This window comes from Anastrepha ludens, chromosome 4 (assembly GCF_028408465.1).
Source record: "Anastrepha ludens isolate Willacy chromosome 4, idAnaLude1.1, whole genome shotgun sequence".
NCBI lineage: Eukaryota > Metazoa > Arthropoda > Insecta > Diptera > Tephritidae > Anastrepha > Anastrepha ludens.
Genome location: NC_071500.1, coordinates 115,967,675 through 115,987,604, shown reverse-complemented (window position 1 = coordinate 115,987,604; position 19,930 = coordinate 115,967,675). Strand labels below are relative to the sequence as shown.

At 35.6% G+C, this 19,930-nt stretch overlaps 1 protein-coding gene across 1 annotated transcript; it reads left to right on the top strand.

Annotated features, from left to right (window-relative positions):
* The first annotated feature begins 17,754 nt into the window (after positions 1-17,754).
* On the top strand, positions 17,755-19,755 carry LOC128860753 (protein snakeskin-like). Its single transcript, XM_054098475.1, has 3 exons — positions 17,755-18,008; positions 18,828-19,024; positions 19,095-19,755. Exons 1-3 carry the CDS (start codon positions 17,955-17,957, stop codon positions 19,369-19,371), a joined length of 528 nt encoding a protein of 175 aa, XP_053954450.1. The 5' UTR covers positions 17,755-17,954; the 3' UTR covers positions 19,372-19,755.
* Positions 19,756-19,930: the final 175 nt, after the last annotated feature.

The window sequence follows — 19,930 nt, the reverse complement described above, 5'->3', positions numbered from 1 at the left end:
ATTTGCACGCGCATTTAAAATTATGCAAAAACATGAATGAGCTCCGCCTAGCAACCCACTCCCGCCCTACGATTAAGTTGTGACCAATAAGCAGTGCTTTCCAAAATATTAAAAAATGTCTGCTTTTGCGTCGAGCGTTGAAGGAAATTCATAAAATTTATGCGTTTTTAAGCAAAAGTGACAAACAGTAAAAGCAAAACAAAAATATGCAAAAACAAGAACAATCACCAACTAAAACATAAGGCAAAATATCGCAGCAGGCAAAATCCATCGCACCATAAATTTATTGAGTGAAAGCCGAGGGTGTGAAAGTGAAATACTTTTTAATATATATAACACCTAAAAATATGCATTAATGCTCCTTTTCGTATTTTCGTATTTTCCCACTTTGTTTTATTTTTCTATAAGTTTGTGTGCTTTTCAAATAAAATTTGATTTATGATTTTTATCCATGGCCTGCGACGTGCGGCCGTTTGGCCATTGGCCCATGTGGAGCGCACACACACCAATATAATATTTACTCATAAACACAATGTTGTATCTCCCGCAGGACTACCTGCCGCCAGAAAGCAGTCGAGCTGGTTTGTTATTGATTTGGTGTAAACGGCGACTGTTTTTCTTGACCTTGTTTGTGAAGTTGTGATACGTTCACCTACGCAATTAAATATTTCGTCAAGCAACACCATGAGGCTGATATCCGCTGCTTCAGATAATTTGACAGGCTGGCGGAGAAATGCGCATTCCCTTTAATTAGAACGGAAATTCGGCAGCAACTGAATGAAAAATATATGCATGAATTCTGTAAAAATTATATGTAATTATGCTAGTCCTTTATGCTGCACAGCTACCCAATAAACTTACTTATTCCCTCTTTGCCGTGTGTTTTTTACGATAAAATATCGTCCAGCTCCTAATTCTCTTCGAATTCCTCTTTTCACAAAATCCTCTTCATTTCCCCTGAAATATCAAATTACACATTCATATGTAGTTATATGTACGTATGTATGAGTAGCCGCAATTTCTTTGGCGCCTTTATGGAAATGTATCGTAGTGCCGCCATTAGCGCACCCAGCAGTCTTGCGCTCGATTGAGATCTTTTACAGGTGAATATGCCTTTATGCGTAGTCTCATGGCACTTTAACAACACGTATTCGAATTAATGTTGCTGCGTATAGGCATTTTTGGGTTCTCATAAATATTTCAATACTGCCCAAGAAGACCCCTAGTGAGCCGTTGTCCGCGCCCTTATGCTCGCACATATATAAATATGTAAGTATGTAAGGGCGGCTGTCTCGATTTAATTTTGACTTGCTGCAAGTCGCTGCCACTGCTGCCGTTATAATAGATGGATGTGGCAGTCGATTTCATTTTTCTCACACCTCCTCACTTTTATTTGGTTTCGTATCATATAATGTTTATCATTTTTTTTTTGTTCGGAATTTTATTTTGCCGTACCTTGATATTCTGACGTCAGCGGTCGGTGTGAACACACAAATGTGTATATTTAATTTACATGCATGTAAAAAACGCACACACATACGTACATTAGTAACTATGCAAACACAACTACATGTAGTGGGAGTGGCCCAAAAGCAAAATGCCGATAGTTAATAGTGAGGCATGCGCACACACAGACATACATACGCGTGTGTGCAAATATATTGACATTTTTATGACATGTATTGACCATTTAACGGCACATTTTTGCACCTCTATAGTCACTGGAGTTGGCCTTGTTACAAACGCCATTACACTCACATATTTACAAACGTGCGTATGTATGTATGTGTGGGCATGGAAATATTCGCGGCATAAAAAATATCAATTTTCTTATGGGCAAGAAAATGCGTCACATTATTGCTGCTATTGTTGTAAACAAGAGCAACTTGTTTACTGGTTGGCATGCTATTATACGCTTCTTCTTAGTTAGTATCAAGAATATTATTATGATTCAGAGTATTTCGTTATGTTTTAACGTTTTTATTAGTGTCATTGCGCAGGTTGTTGTTATTGTGGCCTTTGGTGATAAAACCAAATTTATTAGACCCATAATGGATTTTCATATGCACACAGGCACATCATAAACGAGTATAATAAGTACAAATAAATGTACCCGCATGTTGTAAGTGCATACCTGGTCGACCTGACGGGCATTCCTTAGCCACTTTCGGCGTCAAGGTAGAGCCAGTGAAAGCACGATTCGCCTTATTTTGGCGTGTTCCTTGGCATTCCCCCGCCAACCACCAGCGCAATAACACATTTTTCCATGTTATTAATATTAGCTCAAGCATCGTTGGCCATAATTTTGGGAAATATTTGACATATCAAACATCAAAAGAAATTCCACAAGGTGGAAGAAAATCCTAAATCATAGGCGCATATTCAAAGAATGTAATTTTCGCATAATTCCTTTAATCTATTATTTCTAATTTTTTATTAAAATTACGGGAATTAGATGATCAACATATTTGAAATTAACTAAGAGGGTGGATCACTCAATGTATGCAAAACGAAGACATTCTCAGTATATCCGAGAATTTTCGGTGAAACAATTAAATCAAATTAATACTTTATGTCCATCAAGGACCAAATGAGTAAGTTTTAATGCAAATTTTAACTACATGATTTGACGACATATTAGGCATAAAGATTACATCTATAACTTAAAAACCCGTTAAAATAAAATAAGTATCCATCAAAAAGTAAGTAAAAGTAAAAATAAACCAAATTTTTGTTTTCGATTATTTGCAAACTTTGGAAAATAATAGCCTTATATGAGACCCTTTGAAATCCAAAAGGGGTTTGAAAAATTGCCAAATGGCTACACCATTAATGTTCTTCTTCTTTTTTCTGATTGGCGCTATAACCGCTTAAGCGATTTTGGTCGAGTTTAACAAAGCGCAAAGTTGGAAACACTGAGTGAAGCCAAGTCCTTCTCTACCTGATGCAACGCAGAGGAGGCCTTCCATCTTCCTCTGCTACCCTCAGCTGGTACCGCATCAAATACTTTCAGAGCTAGAGCGTTTGTATTCGGCTACGTCATTCATACTCTGCGAGTGACATCAGCAGGATGTCCGTAGATAGAAATTCACAAAGCTTAAGCCATAGAGGTCGACTCAAAGGATCTTTATAGGATAAATTCACGGCAGCTGACGAACGGCCGCAAATAAAGCTTAAAGCCAGGAATCGATTCCACTACAATTTATTTGTTTAGGCAGTATACGCCCTCACTTCCGTGAATTCAAAAATGTTGCGTATACGCACTGTGTACCAGTGGGCACAGAATTTTATAAAAAATACTGAATCAAGTATTGTTGCGCGCACTTCCTCATTTCTCACATAAAAATTGCATTTTAAGCCAAAATGTCACATATAGAGCAATAATTAATTGAACAGTTAAATGGTAAAATGAAATATTACTACGAAAAATCTGTTCATTCATTCTTTTCCAGAGCTACAATAAAGCATTTGCCTTGCCTTCTTTATGATTGGTCATAAAGGTATTTACTCCAACACTTACAAGTACTTGGCTAGCAAAATTCTTTGCTTGCATAAGCGCCAATTAGCCTTGAATTTACCGGCACACATTTGGGATCAAGTACTATAACAAAAACAAAACTACGTGAAGGAAGTTGATGCAGGTGATCATAAATGGACAGAACCCATAAAAACCTACTGCAGTAAGGTAAGTGGGCGTGGGCATAAATTTTCAATTGAAATCTACACTGCAGCTGATGCACCAATGCCTTACACAGCTTTGCGAAAGAAATGGAAGTGGGCAGAATTTAGTCACTTACTGAATGAATAACCGTAAACATTGAAAAAATAGCAAAGGCAAACATAATAATTTTTACAAAATGCATTAATTTATATCATAGGTTGTCGTTATATATTTACTGCGCGTGGAATGCAAAACTAATTTACGAACAAAAAATACAGAGTGCATGAAAAATGCTTGCTAAATTAGAATTCCACGCCAGTGGCAAACTACTTTTCACTTCAAAATTTAATAAATGCATTAGATATAGGCGCTGAAGAAAATTTCTCAGAGCCAACGAGCAGAGCTGGCCGCAGGCGATATGAAAACATTATACAAAGAGCGCATAACCGCAAAGTCATACAATTCCAGTGCAGATTTTAGCTATATTTGCTACATTAAAATCTGGTTAAATGCAAACCACAATTGTTCGGCTTGGATAAATTCCCTCTGGCTAAGTGAGAAGAAAAAATTTTTATATAACAAATACGTTGCTTTTATAAGAGAAACATTAAAGTTTTTAGTTCAAGCACTGATGTGATTTTTTTAAATATATACTAGAACTAGAAGCAGAAGGGACTTTAACAGGGGTTGTTCACAAAAAAACTGCTGGATCGACCCCGCATAACAAGTTTGGAATCGTAGTAAATTGCGCCATTCTCCGATTTCGACGAATGACGTTAAGTTAAGCTATTGAAATAAAATTCGCGAATATTATGTAAATATCGGAGTAGATCGAACTATCGCGACAGAACTGGTTTCTTTTTTAACTTTATATTAACGTGTTTCCAGGGTGTTTACAACACAACATATGTCTGAAATATTTATCGAGTTTTTGTTTGACTTGATAAAGACGCAAATCAATCGAAAATTGATTATTTTGTACGAATTACACAGAAAACATATTAGACATATGATGAAATCAAAGGATCACTCCATGACAACTTCGAAGCAACAATTTCTCTTATTGGAGGCAGTCTAGAAAAATTAATTCCATCTCGTATTCAGTAACCCTCAAATATCTTCGGTTGTACGTGCGTTCAATGGAGGAACCTCCAGTTCCTCTCTTTATGGAACTCCACTTAAAGAACATTAGCATACGTCTCACGGATCATAAAAAAGGGCACTGTGTTTGTGTGTAGGTCCACATGAATTCGCACCCACCAAACTTGTTTAGAATGTCATTCAAACGTCTTCAAGGACTTATACGCCGGTTATACGTAAACACAGAGAAAAAGAAATATATGCACTTCGCAAAGCAACCGAGTGATTAAATCGATGGTGAATACACCCAGAGAGTCGGCAAATTTATACCTATATTTAATTCTCTTAATCAAAGGTAGTTCTGACCCTTCCGTGGCAATTAATAACCGAGTAAGCACGGAAAGTAAAGCATTTTTTGCACACATAAAATTATTCAAGTATCGATTACTATCAAGAGCTCAAAAGCTGGCAATTTATAAAGCGCTTGTAAGACCCATACTAATATACAGCAGCAAGGTGTGGGCACTTAAAACAAGAGACATCGACCAAACACTGAGGTCTGAAAGAAAGATACGACAAAAAATATGTGGTCCCTTCCGGCGAGATGACGGAACATATCGGACAAGATACTATACAATCACCAGTTCGATGCTTTGATACAAATGGAATCACGCTTCATAAAAAGTCAACGAACCAGAATGTCCAAATGGAGAACTGCCTGTATCGACTTCCATGGACAACTGGACGGAGAAGTCGAGGGAGACCAAATAAACGCTGAGTTGATGAGGTCACAACCTTATCTCAAACTGGAAAGGCGTATTATCGATCGGAATGAATAACCGTAGTCATATAGATTGATTTGAAATGAAACATTGATCCTGATATCAGTTTTTCGGTCACAAAACCCATCTTGCAGACTCTTTTATATCTATTTTGGCATCATCAGCACTTATAAATTATGATTATGATAAAAACTACACCATGGAAATTCAAAATATATGGAAGGTTTTGATATTTGACCTTACCTAATTGCGGCCATTTAGACAGATTGGCTCAAGGGTTCGAGATAACGGTACTTGAGATTTTGCCTATATTTACACATGGGAATGGGATAATATGAAAATCAAATTGCCTGTTCCTAAACCTGGTTTTGTTTACCAATAAAATATTAAAAATTACACAGGCCAACAACCAAAAAACTTTTTCGATAATTTTAACTAATTACTTGTATTGTCCTTTGTAGTGTTCTGATTACGAAAAAAATTATTAAAAAGTTATATCACCCATCAATTTGTCACATTTTACAATTAAGTAAAAATAAAGTTTATGTACCAAAATGTATCGGATATGTCACAGTCCGCGAGGTACAGTTTCTAAAACGGCTATGAGTGTTTATTGAAGGTTTTTTTTTATGCTGAAAACGAATATGACCTTGAAAATGCTCCAGCACGTCGGGATTTTTGGCAATTTGAGGTTAAATAGTCAAAAAATGCAGATTTTGGCCATTTTCTAAATTTTTTTTTGCAAGCTAAAGTTTTTTTTTTACTTGTCCACAACGGCATCGCAAAGTACTAGTCTTCAGCTTTAAAATCCATTTTTAAAAATATTTTTGCGATTAATATAAAAAAAAGTTATACTATTTTCCTCAACTCACAATAGTTAAAATGTAACAAATATTCAAGTACCGTTATTTCGAAAACTAGATGCAATCTGGCGAAACGAGGAACGCCATCGCATTCGTATCCAGTATCAGTAAATACAATCAACTATCAAAACCGCAGCCCAAAACAAAATTCAAAATCCCCTCACTGTGTTATTATTTCTCTAAATATATGCATTATGCGATAAGATTCCCAACAGGCTTATGAAACGAATTGCTGGCTCAGTGTATGCAAAGAAACCATTTGGACTATGCTAAGGTGGTATTCTGGAGTAGACCAGCATCTAGCCGAGCAACCAGCTCTTACAAATATACTTTCGGAGCATCAGCACCAGAAGTGTAGGGACCAACTCACTATCCCGTATCAAGTCCTCTCCCCCTCTCTCTCTCCTAAACTCTAAACAAAATTTACAAATAGCCTAAAATGCTCGAAATGAAAGGAAATATTTTTACATTGGCAGGACATGCCGTCGGCAGGTGAGGTATACTCAGAAGCAAATGCTTTCACACTTTTACAGTATAATGAAGAAAACTCCTAAAAAAGAAAACTAGGAGAATATACTTATGTATGTACATTTACCATCACATTTTTAAAAGCCGGTGAAATTAAAATTTAAAAATTTAATAACTTACTGAAAAATCATATCTTGCATTATAGTGAGTATGTAAGTATATTCATACAACTTTGAAAATTTACCTCACTTTCATTTCGTTTTTATTTTTGTGTACATTCCATTTTATGATAAATACCTGCGAGTGTCAAAAATCTAGATCCTTTTTATTTTTCAGTTTTGATACCAAGTGCAAACAAAAAAAGACGTCGGTTGTCATAAGGGCTAAGTTTTGTGTCGGACTTTTTTGTTTTGTTTGAATTCGTTGTTGTGGAACTAAACTTTTATTATTACTGTTGTTGCTTGTGCGCTTATCTGTGCGACAAATAGCACGTGCTCGCCACTGAGTTTAACAGATATTTTGTTGCTTGATTGTATGTTCGTGCTTGAATTAACTTCAGGGCACTTGCATATTCATACATACATGCATACTTACATACGTACTACGTGCATGTATATTTTATGTAAATTATATAAGCCTAATACCTATATATTTGTGCATATTTGCAAATATGTACGTGCTGGCTTTTTCTCCTGCTATTTGACACTTTTGTTACATTTTTAATTCTTACGCAGCTTAAAATCAACTACAAAGAAATATTAAAAAGCAACATAGGTAAATTAATTGTTTGACTTTGCGTATGCTTGTCAAAGCGCCTATTTATATACCACGAAAACTATATACACAAACTTTACATATTCAGTGTAGATTTGCGCTATTTCTCGCTACCAACACCATCAAGAGCCTAAATTTGGTTTTCTCTTAAAAAGAAATAAGTTCAATCCACACATTTAAAGACATAGCAACGTGTGTACATACATACATTTGTAGACAAATAAGTTGGTAATGTTTTAAAAAAGCACGTAACGACATGTGACGAAATTGTAGACGAATGTACACACAACTATTTTATTATTGCATTTGTTTGTGCGGCAAAAAAGTAGCAAACACGAAAGGAAACAAATGCACACACACGCACAAGCACTGTGAAATCAACGTACTGAAAAACAACGGCTGCGGGAGGCTCTGTATAAAACCGCTTTGCTGGCCGCCGCGCTGCGCACCGCTTCCGTTTGACTGCTTCGTGTGGCTAGACCGGAGGGCCGACCACATCCGTTCAACGCAACGGTTCGGTTCGAACTGAACACTCATTCGATGCGCGCGTCCGTTAAAAAGGACGAACGAACAGGACGAAAGCACTTTTCATGAGTTAGAAACAACCGAAGCACCAAGGAAATGTACAGGGATACAAATAAAAGAGAAAGAGATGGTGTGGCGAAAAGTTCTTACGAGCAAATTTGTAGTTTATATGTATGTACGCAAGCTTATTGCATGATACAAAATCGAAAAACATAGCCATCAAATAACTTATACAACAACCGTTTTGATTTGAAAAATAACAAAAAAATAATAATAAAAAAAAATTAAAAAAAGAAATAAAAGTAAAAAAATAGTGTACGAATTATTTTTGCCTGTCACTGCTAAACGGTTTAAGAATATCAATACTGAAAATGTACGATTTAGCTAAGCAGTAATGGTATAATTGTTTAAAAATAATGTATATAATTATAATTTACGGTAACCCTACAATCTTAAAGCATATAATTTCGCGCTTCCTAAAGCACTTACATACACCAATGAAACTTGACTTACATAAATAAAGCTCTTGAACACATAAGCTAGCGAAAACTGATATGAACAACTTTGCCAAGCTGAAAGTCGTAATGGCTAGAGTTCTAAACATGGCTTATAATGAACAATTGCCAGTTTTAGTGTTTGATAATTAAATAATAAAATGTTTGTAATACCCAGTAGATATCTTGTGAGTAGACTTCAAGACAAAACATGGTGGCAATATCGCAAACTTTCTCTCAACAGTTACCAAGCCCTACCTCCTCTCCATCTGCTTCCATAATGTTCTCATACCACCACTCACTCTCTCTCTCTCTCTGTGCATATTAAAGCACACATCTTCACGCAACCTTTGCATCGATGATTGCCCGTGTTTAAACAAAAGCGACTTTCATTCATAAAAGCTTACCGCATAACAACAAAAATATTCCAAAAGTAGTGAAACCAAACAAATAAGAAAGTTTGTAAACAGAAGGTTACACAAGATACGCCGTGTGGCACAATCTCTGAGAGTACAGATAGGCGAATTGAGAATCAAAACAAAATCAAAGAAATATTTACATATGTATTTATAAGTGCAAACGTATATTTGAGTATATGTATGTGATGCAACACACAGCTATGAACGAAGGAACAAAGCCAGAAAGCGAATGTGACAACCAAATTTGGCGAACCACGCTGACATAATGAATCATGCGCACCACAACAACGACACTCAAAAGTCGCCATCTCAAACACGAGCGTGGACATTCGGTAGAGCAAAAACAAACAAAAATCAAGCCAGCGTAGGCACAGTGACGATACATCTAGTCGACCCTTAATCAAAATAAAAATTAATTTAATAAATTAATTAATTATTTTCTCAAGTGGGGAGTGCAAAGGCATTCATGCAGTTAGAGGTTAAGGAAGCATTTAAAAAGCAACTGATACAAATTAAAATATATTTGCGCAATTTTTAACGGATTTTATTTTAATAATTTTTAATTAATTTAAAGATATTTATTATTTTCTTTATGCTATTTATTTTTATTATTTACTTATTATTATTATTTAGTCTGTGACCGCAAACTTCAAGTAAAATACCTATGGATCATGATTAAAATGCCAAAAAAATAGAATGTAAAGTAATTTTTTTATTTAGTTAACTTTTCGGAGATGCAAATACTAATTGGATAGAACCCGTTTTACATTTAGTACCACAAAAAGGTAAAGAACTACGAAGATTACACCGTGGTATATTGAAATTAATTTTTCCCAAAAGAAATGAGCAGCCAATACTGGAAATGATGATGTTTTAAGCAAATGACAGCGAAAGGCCTGATCTTCTTATTTCCAAAGACTTCATATATATGTATATATATTCATATACATATATACATATATACATATATCTTCCTACAGTTCCTACAGTTCCTAGATGACACATAGGGCTTTTTTATTACCAAAGACTTTGAGTTAATCAAAAGCAAACTAGAATTGCTAGTGTGGCACGCATTAACGATAGTTTTTAGCTTAAGACGGTTCATATCAAATAATTACTCGGATGTTCGTCCATATTGTTTTCTTCAATAATTCAATGAAAATATACGATAAAAGAACAATATAAAAAAATGAATTCTTTAGTCAAAATTAATTCGCTCAGGTCATTTATATTCAATCCTTGAAAAGGTGTCTGCGAAGAGTCTGCGCCTTTCGTCTAGATAGTACTGGAGAGTTGCAGAGGAGGTCTTCCTTTGCTTTCCATAGCGTCAGCTTTCACAAGAATCATTCCAATGTGGATGTGTGCAAGAAATGTCCAACAAACACTGCGATTAGGTGTTAATTACTTTGAACATTTGAACGCAATTAAAAATAAAATTATTAATCTCTCTTTAAGAACATTTTAGAGACAGAGGATTTTACTACAGAAAACAGTGTGTTGTTACTACGGAGTGTGTATTCCGGGGTAATAAGACGTTAATATTTCTCTAAACTTACTAAAATTAAATAGTTTACCACACACTGTGCGGCGCTACAAATAGCGTGTGTTAGTCAGTGGTGGTGGCGTCAAAATCCCGTCCAATATGGACAAATCAAAGTTAAAAGAGTAGCTGAGTAGAGTGTAGACAGCAGTTTGGCGCAAAACCATTTGCCAATGTTAGCTTTGAGGTGTGGAATGGCAACGGAAGCGATTAATCATTTATACAATATGCTGTTTCCAATTGTTAGTCATTAGGGAGCTAAGCGATGATACAACCATACGATTTTAGTGCAACAAGAACTGCCACTGACCTCTCATTGATTTCATATAAACGTTTTTTGTAATAAAGCTAGCATTGAAAACCCTTTGCGGTCTCAAATATTAAACAATATGTTTAATAAGAACACCCTTTTCACACGTTTTGAGAAAAATATTTATGCACATACATACATACTTTTACATACTTGCTTTATATATTTATTACTTCGCGATTTTGCAATATTTGCGCCAGTACATACTACTATTTTTGTATACTATTCATCAAGCACTCGTCATGAAATGAATCATCAGCAACTCGTATTTGAGCCAGCACAAGCCATAATAACATACATACATATATTATACTAATTCATACATTTATGCACACACACACTTGTATGTGCTGTTTGAACTGCCTTCGGCTAGTCGGTTCGGTCACTGGGCACATTCCGAACACATGCATAACTGGACGCTACAACTGCTTTGTTTGTTTGAGTAAGTTGCTCTGAGACATTGCATTGTACATTGACACTCAAAATTAATAGCCAAAAATTACAGGAAAAAAAGCGATGAGGCAATAACAACACCATTAACTACAAAAGAGGTTTTATGGAGCATACTTGACTGCATAAAGAGAGAAGTTTAATTAAAAGAAGAGTACAGTAAAGAGTCAATTTGACATTGATATTCAACCGTTAATAATTGTATTTGTAATTCAGCTTTAATTGTGATAGACGTTAAGTGAGTATGAGATTTGTGGCAATGAGTCGTAGTAAAACTATGAATGGAAATTAATTGATTCGGAGGGGTGATAAGCTTGATAATACAGTAGAAACTCGATTCTTGCACGTAATGAAAACCGGGCTCGGTTCAAGTTTCAAGGTTGTCGCAAGTGCAGAGGTTTTTTTCCTTACAAATTAATATAGTTTTTTTAATGATAGCAATCCAAGTTTACTTGTTTTTATTTTATTAATTAAATACACCTTAAAGCAATAAGTTTCATTTGAAAGGAATTTTCCTTACAAATTAATATAGTTTTTTTAATGATAGCAATCCAAGTTTACTTGTTTTTATTTTATTAATTAAATACACCTTAAAGCAATAAGTTTCATTTGAAAGGAATTTTCGATTTTGGTTTGTTTGTACACACTCGCTGGATCTGCAACACATGCTTTCTGAGCCTTTGCAGCGTCATAACAACGTTTAAGCAAGCATTGTTTTCCTCTGCCCAATCCAAGCAAATATGGAATGCTAATATTGTACTCTATCTAAATTATTACCGCTTTAATAACCTAAAAGTAGCAATTAGCTTTCAAACCTATCTCAGGCAAGTATAATATTGACTATGTTGAGAGAGGTACTGTGAAATTAATGAATTTAGTTTAATATATGTATGTATGTACATATACAGGGTGAACGATATGAAGTGTTACCAACTTCACACTACTTGTATCTGTAAAACAGCTCATGACATCAACGACAAAATTGTTCTAATGACAGTTCAATATATTGTTTATAAGCCATCAAAAGCATTTGCGTCTCACTTTTGTTGAATTATTTTTTTCTGTGATGGAATTCAAACGTAATAGTGTGATTGCGTTATATTTGGCTGGAAAATCACAACCAGCCATTGTTCGTGAGCTCAGTTACCTCAAAAATGAACAAAATGTTTGTGTATCGCACTATAAAACTTTACAATGATACTGGTAGTATTGCAAAACGCTGTGGAGGTGGACCAAAAAAAACCGGAACAACGCCAGAAATGGTTCAGAAAGTGAAGGCTCGACTTGAACGAACGTGGCGAATTTCCTAACATTGTGTTTTCTGATGAAACAAATTTCCTAATTGAGCAGTTCATAAACATTCAAAACGATCGTGCTTACTTGACCGAACGCTCATACGAGAATTTGAGCCTACGTATGACCACTCGAAGCAATTTCCCATCGTAAGTAATGGTTTGGGCCGCAGTGAGCGCTGATGGACGCTCTCCAATCATTTTTATAGAGCTTGGTGTCAAAGTGAATGCGACTTATTATCGGAAAAATGTTTTAGAAGCTGCTTTAGAGCCGTAGACACGCAAACATTTCGGTCGTAGACCATGGACGTTTCAACAGAACTCGGCACCGTCTCATAAAGCTCGTGTGAACCCAGAATGGTTAAAAAATCATGTTCCACACTTCATTTCGTCCGCACAATGGCTTTCGAGTTCGCCAGACGCAAATCCGATAGACTCTTCCATCTGGTCCATTTTGGAGAGCAAGGTGAGGACTAAAAAATATGCCAGTATGGATGCGCTGAAAAAGCGCGATTATACGAGAATGGGCCAAAATACCTCAAGATTGTGATATTCGTGCAGCATGCAACTCATTTTTTGACCGTTTGAAGGCTATAGTCAAGCCAAAAGGCGGTCATATCGAGCTAAAGTGTGTTAATATAAAATATGTTAAAATTGTAATAATTTTTGAACAGTTTTGTCTTTGAAATCAATAAAAACTAATTTCACACAAAAAAGTTATGGTGTTTCGAATAGGTAACACTTCATATCGTTCACCCTGTACTTATGTATAATTAGCGTTGAACTAAATTAATTAATTCATATTTTATTTAAACTTAGCCCGCAATTAAGCGCATGGAGAAAATCCCATAATTTGTTGAATGGTGCCTGTGGATAAGTCCAGTTATGCAAAGTTGGTCGCAAAAGTTCTCATATTGCCATATCTCAGTAACCAGCAGAGCCGTCCTTTTCACAGCACTTAATTATGGTGTTTATGAAAGCCTTGAGCTCCCGTGCTGTGAACGTCTGCCTTACAGAAACTAACAGCCAAGACCAAAAATATGTATAAATGTTATTTATGCTGGTTCCACTGAGATAAATGATGAGTTCCGATGATGAAGATGATGATGCAGACCGTAAAGACGTTGCTTGGCATTGATCTGATTTTGTGTTTCTTTCGAAGCGAAGCATGCCAGGGGTTTCATTCTAATTTAGAGGTTAGATTAAGGACCAAGGTTGCTAGTAAACATAACAAAATATGTAAATAATTATACAATACAATAACAATCAAGGCAAGAAAACTGTGCTTATAAAGCCATACATAGATATAACCAAGCGCAAAGGTGCTAAAGTCATAGACTAAGTAACCGCTTGTTTAGGCAAAAAAAAATCAATATTTTCTCTGTAGCTCGCTGTAGCGATCGATATCTCGTAAGGTATCGATCAAACAATGGAAGTTTATGCTCGTTGTCAAGACGACATTTCACACTAGACAAATTCGTTTGTTCTTTGTTTGTTCCATTCAGTTGTGAGTTACAGGGTGTTAATGGAAGTCCACAAAGAGAAAATTCATACATTTTAGAGTTTTTCCTTGATAAAGGCGAAAATGCAAGGCAGGCCACCAGGCCGCTGAAATTTTAAGGTTTTTATGGAAAGTGAAAGGTTTTTATGATGCTGTAACAAGAAATTAAGTGCAATTTCGGTTTCGTCGATTCCGTTCAGGCATTTTTTATTTAAAGAAAATGTCGAAAAAATCACAGAAATAATCGAAGTTGACCGGCATGTTGGTAGTCGTAACACTGCTCAGGAGCCAAAGTTCGATCATAGAACAGTTTTAAAACATTTTATTTAATGTAATTTCACATGAAAACTTCAATTTCATCGTCAATTTTTTGACATTTTTGCATTTCCCCCGAATAACTAGAGCAACATCGTAACGAAACTTTGTTTTAGGCGAAACATACAACTGTTGGTAAAACTAAAGAATAAAATCAACTCTTGCTTAAAATTTTCTGTAAAATAGTAATACAATGCATTTAACAAAATTTAAAATATAAATTATGCATTAACTCAGAGTATAGCTGCGCATTAGAGTGTTTCGCCAAAAACAGGTACTGGAAAATTTTAAAATAATAAATTTACGTGAGCTGTACCGATTTGAAAATACCTCCAAAACTCTAGTTTTTTAAAACTAAAATTAGTTTTTAAAAATATTTTTCTCAAAAATTACCTCAAATGATATAAGGGCTTAAGTTCAAAAGGTCTGCGTAAAAATTTTTCATCAACGGAATCAAAATAATGAAATTTTTGGAGATACCTTAAAATCGGCCTAGCTCACGTAAATTCAATATAATTTATAATTACAATTGATGTGTTTTAATCCCGAAATATTTTGACAGAACTATTTTGTATGTGGACTGATGCACTCTACGATAAATATTTTAGCGCACAAAGATTCGATTTCCTCTAAAGTTCACCAGCACTCAGGTCCTAATATTTTTCACGTTAGTTGGAGAGTTTTAGAAATTATAAATAAAAAAATAAATAATTGGCGCGTACACTTCTGTTAGGTGTTTGGCCGAGCTCCTCCTCCTATTTGTGGTGTGCGTCTTGATGTTGTACCACAAATGGAGGGACCTACAGTTTCAAGCCGACTCCGAATGGCAGATATTTTTATGAGGAGCTTTTTCATGGCAGAAATACACTCGGAGGTTTGCCATTGCCTGCCGAGTGGCGACCGTTGTTAGAAAAATGTTTTTATTAATTTTGCTTTCACCGAGATTCGAACCTACGTTCTCTCTGTGAATTCCGAATGGTAATCACGCACCAACCCATTCGGCTACGGCGTTTTAGAAATTATTTCACAAATATTTGGCAAAGTCCAAAATCCATTTTTTTTATTGTTTTAATTTTATTCGTGAAGCGTTTCGCGTGAATAAAAAAATATGATTGCTGTTTCTTTTTGCACAGCTATCCTTATTGTTGTTATTGTGTCCTTGGATATTTATCGAAATGCAAGAATACATATTTTTCAAGGCATAATCTTGAACATTCGCATTTACCTGTATCTACAAAGGTGCATAGATATTAATTCTATGTTACCTGAAAATTGTTTTCGGTAGTCAGCAGTGAAGTCGAAAGATTTTGTTTAGATTTTTTCATTGAGTAGCGCTGATGCTTTTATATACGATAAAACTCGTTTTTGTCTTTAGATGTTGATCTATGGGTCGGCGTTGACAGTTCGCGAGGAGTGTAACTAAAATATTTTCACAGACTGGTAGACCAGCCAACTATACATAAGCAAAATGCACTTTTAATAATGAACAAATTAACGGTTGTAGTTATTTTTCGTTTTTATGTGTATTAATGCGTAAATTTTATGACTTTGTCGACATGTCTGATTGCATGCGAGTGCACTGCCCACATAGCTGGACTTTCTGCTGGGTATTTGATGAGTCAATACATACATACACATGTACGTAGTGTTTATACTTTTGTCAATATAAGGCATATTTCAATTAATGAATTTAATGGCGTACGACTAATTTTAAATGAAAAAGCGTTAATGCCTTTTAATTAAACATTGGAAAGCACACCGAACTAGATATTATTCTGTAGGCATACAAATATATCTACATATTATACAAATACATGTATGTGTGTGTACGTATTTATGATAGCTCTGATAATTAGGGCCTATGAACATCCAAAAAAGCTAAAACTCCCTATTATCCTTATACGAGGGTGGTTTATAAGCCTTTGAATATTAGAAGAGGTGACTTTGCCGTTTCAAATAAACATGCTTTCGTCATAACTCGTGTGAAACCAAGGAGCAGCCAAGAAAATTGGCCTCTCGTGGGCAATCGAAGCCGAAGACGGCCAAGCTGGATCGGTGGGCTAATAAAATTGTAGCGAAAATTTTTCGAAGAGTTCAGGCTGATCACCAGCACATATTAAGCAAATCAGTTTAATCTTTTCGACGCCTAAGTGAAACAAAGCAGACACAAATGACAAGGAACCTAAGTAAGATATTCAGTAGCAATGGTAAAATTGCATGAATTACTCCCACCTGGTCTGTCGGGGAACAAATAGCCAAAGAAGCATCCCTCACAGTTGTAAAGAACCGCAGAAAAAGGAAACGATTTTCCATTCCCCCTTTGAATACCCTGCCCTATGGAACGAGAGAGTGCCAACCTTGGGCAAACCACTATTCGAGAGTCTCGATCAAATTGCTGGCTTACACGGCAACAACCTAATAAGGTTCTTAAACCGCACAAACTGGACATAGTAATGCTGTAAATAACCGCTAAACAAGTTGGTAGCGAGAATGTGGCAGCATAATAGTGCGGAACCACTATTTGAACTCAACCAACCAACTCCCTTAGGCAGCATGTCGCTGCAAATGAAGAGGTTATCGATGGAACAAATGCCTATTTTGAGAACCTTTAGAGACCGCATCATTGGGGGGTTTCAAAAACGGTGAATGAAGTGTGTGAAACTGGAAGGAGGCTATGCAGCAAAATGAAATCTTCGGCAGATAGAGATTAAGAACATATCTTCTTCTTAAACCTCACTTGAATATGACTATGGTAAATAACATTTGAAGAGTAGCGAACATTTGATTAACAATTTATTCATAAAACTTAAAAACAAAGTGTAAATGATAGGCTCGTACAATTCTCCAGATTCTATACCAGGACTTCCTCTATTAAACCAATAGTAAAACCAGAATACAACAACTTCGTTACAATACACATCAACAGAAGTACTAACATAAAGCAGATAAGAGATAGTACAAAAGCACCTGCACTGGCCTAAAATTGGAGCAAGCAAACCATTGAAGGCTAACTCTACTCTCTACATGGAAAAAGCTTAATGAAGAAAAAAGCTGTATTCTTGCATACTTACATATGCGTACATGTAATTGTGACAAACACACCCATACATACATTCATTTGATAAATACTTGAAAATATCGTTACACACAAATATTCATACCGACAGTATAACAGCACCTGTTTCACTAGAATGTGATACCGTTTTATCTTATCAGTGCGATTGCAACGGCTCATTCTTTTCCTGTTGCTTGCTTCGTAAATTTCCCCAATCGTTTTTCAATTTCAGTTAACGAACGACTACATAACATAACGAGCCTAAACGAACAAGCGGATTGTATTTGTTGATTTGATCGCAAAGCAGCACAAAATATCTTAGAGCATAATTGATCACATTGTTGTTGTGGCAGAGGATTTCAAAATAGTTGCCAGCATTTAAATATCTTTACTTGGTTTAAGAAATAATAAGTGAAGTGCCGAAAATGGAGTGGTCCTTAATTTGGATAGCTTCAATTGTCATAAAAGCTTTGAAATTGGTAGGTTTTTTCGCACTGTACCGTAAATTGTGAATAAAATGTGAAACGTTACAAATTTTAGGAGTTTGTGAAGATAAAGAGTCATCTAACAAATTATTGCAGAATTTGTCATAATCCAGTATTATGGGAAAGTTTTTTTAAACTAAAGTACTTTTTGAAGCTTGAAAATTCCAAAATCATACCAGTTCTAGTTTTTGCTACTAATCAGCCCAGCAATGGTGTAGGAAAATGTGTGTGGTTAAAATCAACGCGTAACTTATCATTATTTGCGCCATCGGTATTACTCATAGACAAACACCACTACGAAAGTTATTTTAGAATGGCATGCGTAGTGGTCACATACTCGTATGAGTGCTGATATGTACTTATGCCAACTGATGTAGAATTTAAGGTGTGGTGCCATAAATACTTAACGTTTGCCGTCAGTATCCAAGTTGCCTAGATAATTGGCGCGTACATCCTTTCAGATATTTAGCCGAGCTCCTTCTCCTATTTGTGGCGTGGCATCTTGATATTTAGAATTTTATGTCACCTCCGAAGAGAAAATGGTTTTTTGAAATACACTCAGACGTTTGCCATGGCCTGTCGAGGAGCGACCGCTATTAGAAAATCTTTTTCTTTTTTTTTTATCATTTTGGTGCTTCAAGTAAGAATTTTCGTTTATTATTATTATTTACCATTGATATGTTCAAAATATATAAAAATATACTTATTTAGGAACTCAGTCTAGTCACAAAACATTTCCAACTACTTTCGTTTGATTTCGGTGTATCGAATTTTGCTGGTGATCTGTGACTCTAATCATCTCCTCAATTATAGATTCTGAATTTGGCTATCCTTATAATTTATCGAGTCGGTGCTGGTGGCTACTTTCTTGGAGTTGGCGGCACATGGAACCTTTGGGAGGAGAAAAGTGCCGGTTGTGAAATATTCGCTTCTGGTGTTTTCATTGGCTTCATTGTGTACACCGGCGTGCATACCATTGCCTACTTCTTTGGTCCCAACAAATACAGACAGTACGAATTGCAAATTATCAAAATATCAAAGCAAATTGAGAAATAACTTTTATTAACCTTCATTTTGCAGCGAACTCACCGACACAATGATGAACGTTGTTGGCACCTTCTTGTGGGTACTAGTCGGTGGTATTGCGCTTCACTATTGGGTAGGCTACATGGACACGAGGGACTACTCATATTTGGGAGTACAGCATGTGCCAGTGACCGCGAGCAGTGACAAGTTGATTGGCATTATTATGGGCTCACTGTGTATTCTCGAGGGAGCTTTGTATTTGGTAGACACGGTAATGAGTTGCCTGCACTATTCGAAGGGTGATACGGAGTATACTGGAGTGGCGCGCTAGAGCAATAAGCTATATCGCAAATGCTTATGAGTGCGAGCTTATACACATAATCACATTGCATACATATACACACAAAAACGCGGTCTCGGCTACATTTATACAATAAAAATGACAAACACACACACAAATGCCATTACAGCTTGGTATACCTTTTAACTACACTAGCATTTACGCACACATCTTCGAATAGGAATACTGATTTATCAAAAATATTTGTATATTACTACATATAAAATAAAAAATAAAATATATGTATGTGCACGCATATTTATTTTTCATTAATGTTAAACATTTCCTTAGCATACAAAAATTGTATCAAGCCAAATTAATAACAAATTTGTATTTTGTAAAATAGATCAATTGAAATTATCAGCTGTAATCATACCTCTGGTTTTTAGTATTCCTCAACATATACGTCTCTTTTAGTTTCACCAAATGTTTCCAATATTATTTTAATAAAAATCATAAATGCAGAAACTAAAGAATGTTTTTCGTATTCCTGCTAATAATCTCAGAAAAGTCTCAATAAAAATGAATTGGCACATATCCTCTTTTCGTG

Excerpts from the sequence above, each read along its gene's own strand:
- LOC128860753 (XM_054098475.1), top strand. The coding sequence starts at position 17,955 with ATGGAGTGGTCCTTAATTTGGATAGCTTCAATTGTCATAAAAGCTTTG. Across the intron at positions 18,009-18,827 it reads TCATAAAAGCTTTGAAATTG|ATTCTGAATTTGGCTATCCT; the intron begins GTAGGTTTTTTC and ends CCTCAATTATAG. Across the intron at positions 19,025-19,094 it reads GGTCCCAACAAATACAGACA|CGAACTCACCGACACAATGA; the intron begins GTACGAATTGCA and ends TTCATTTTGCAG.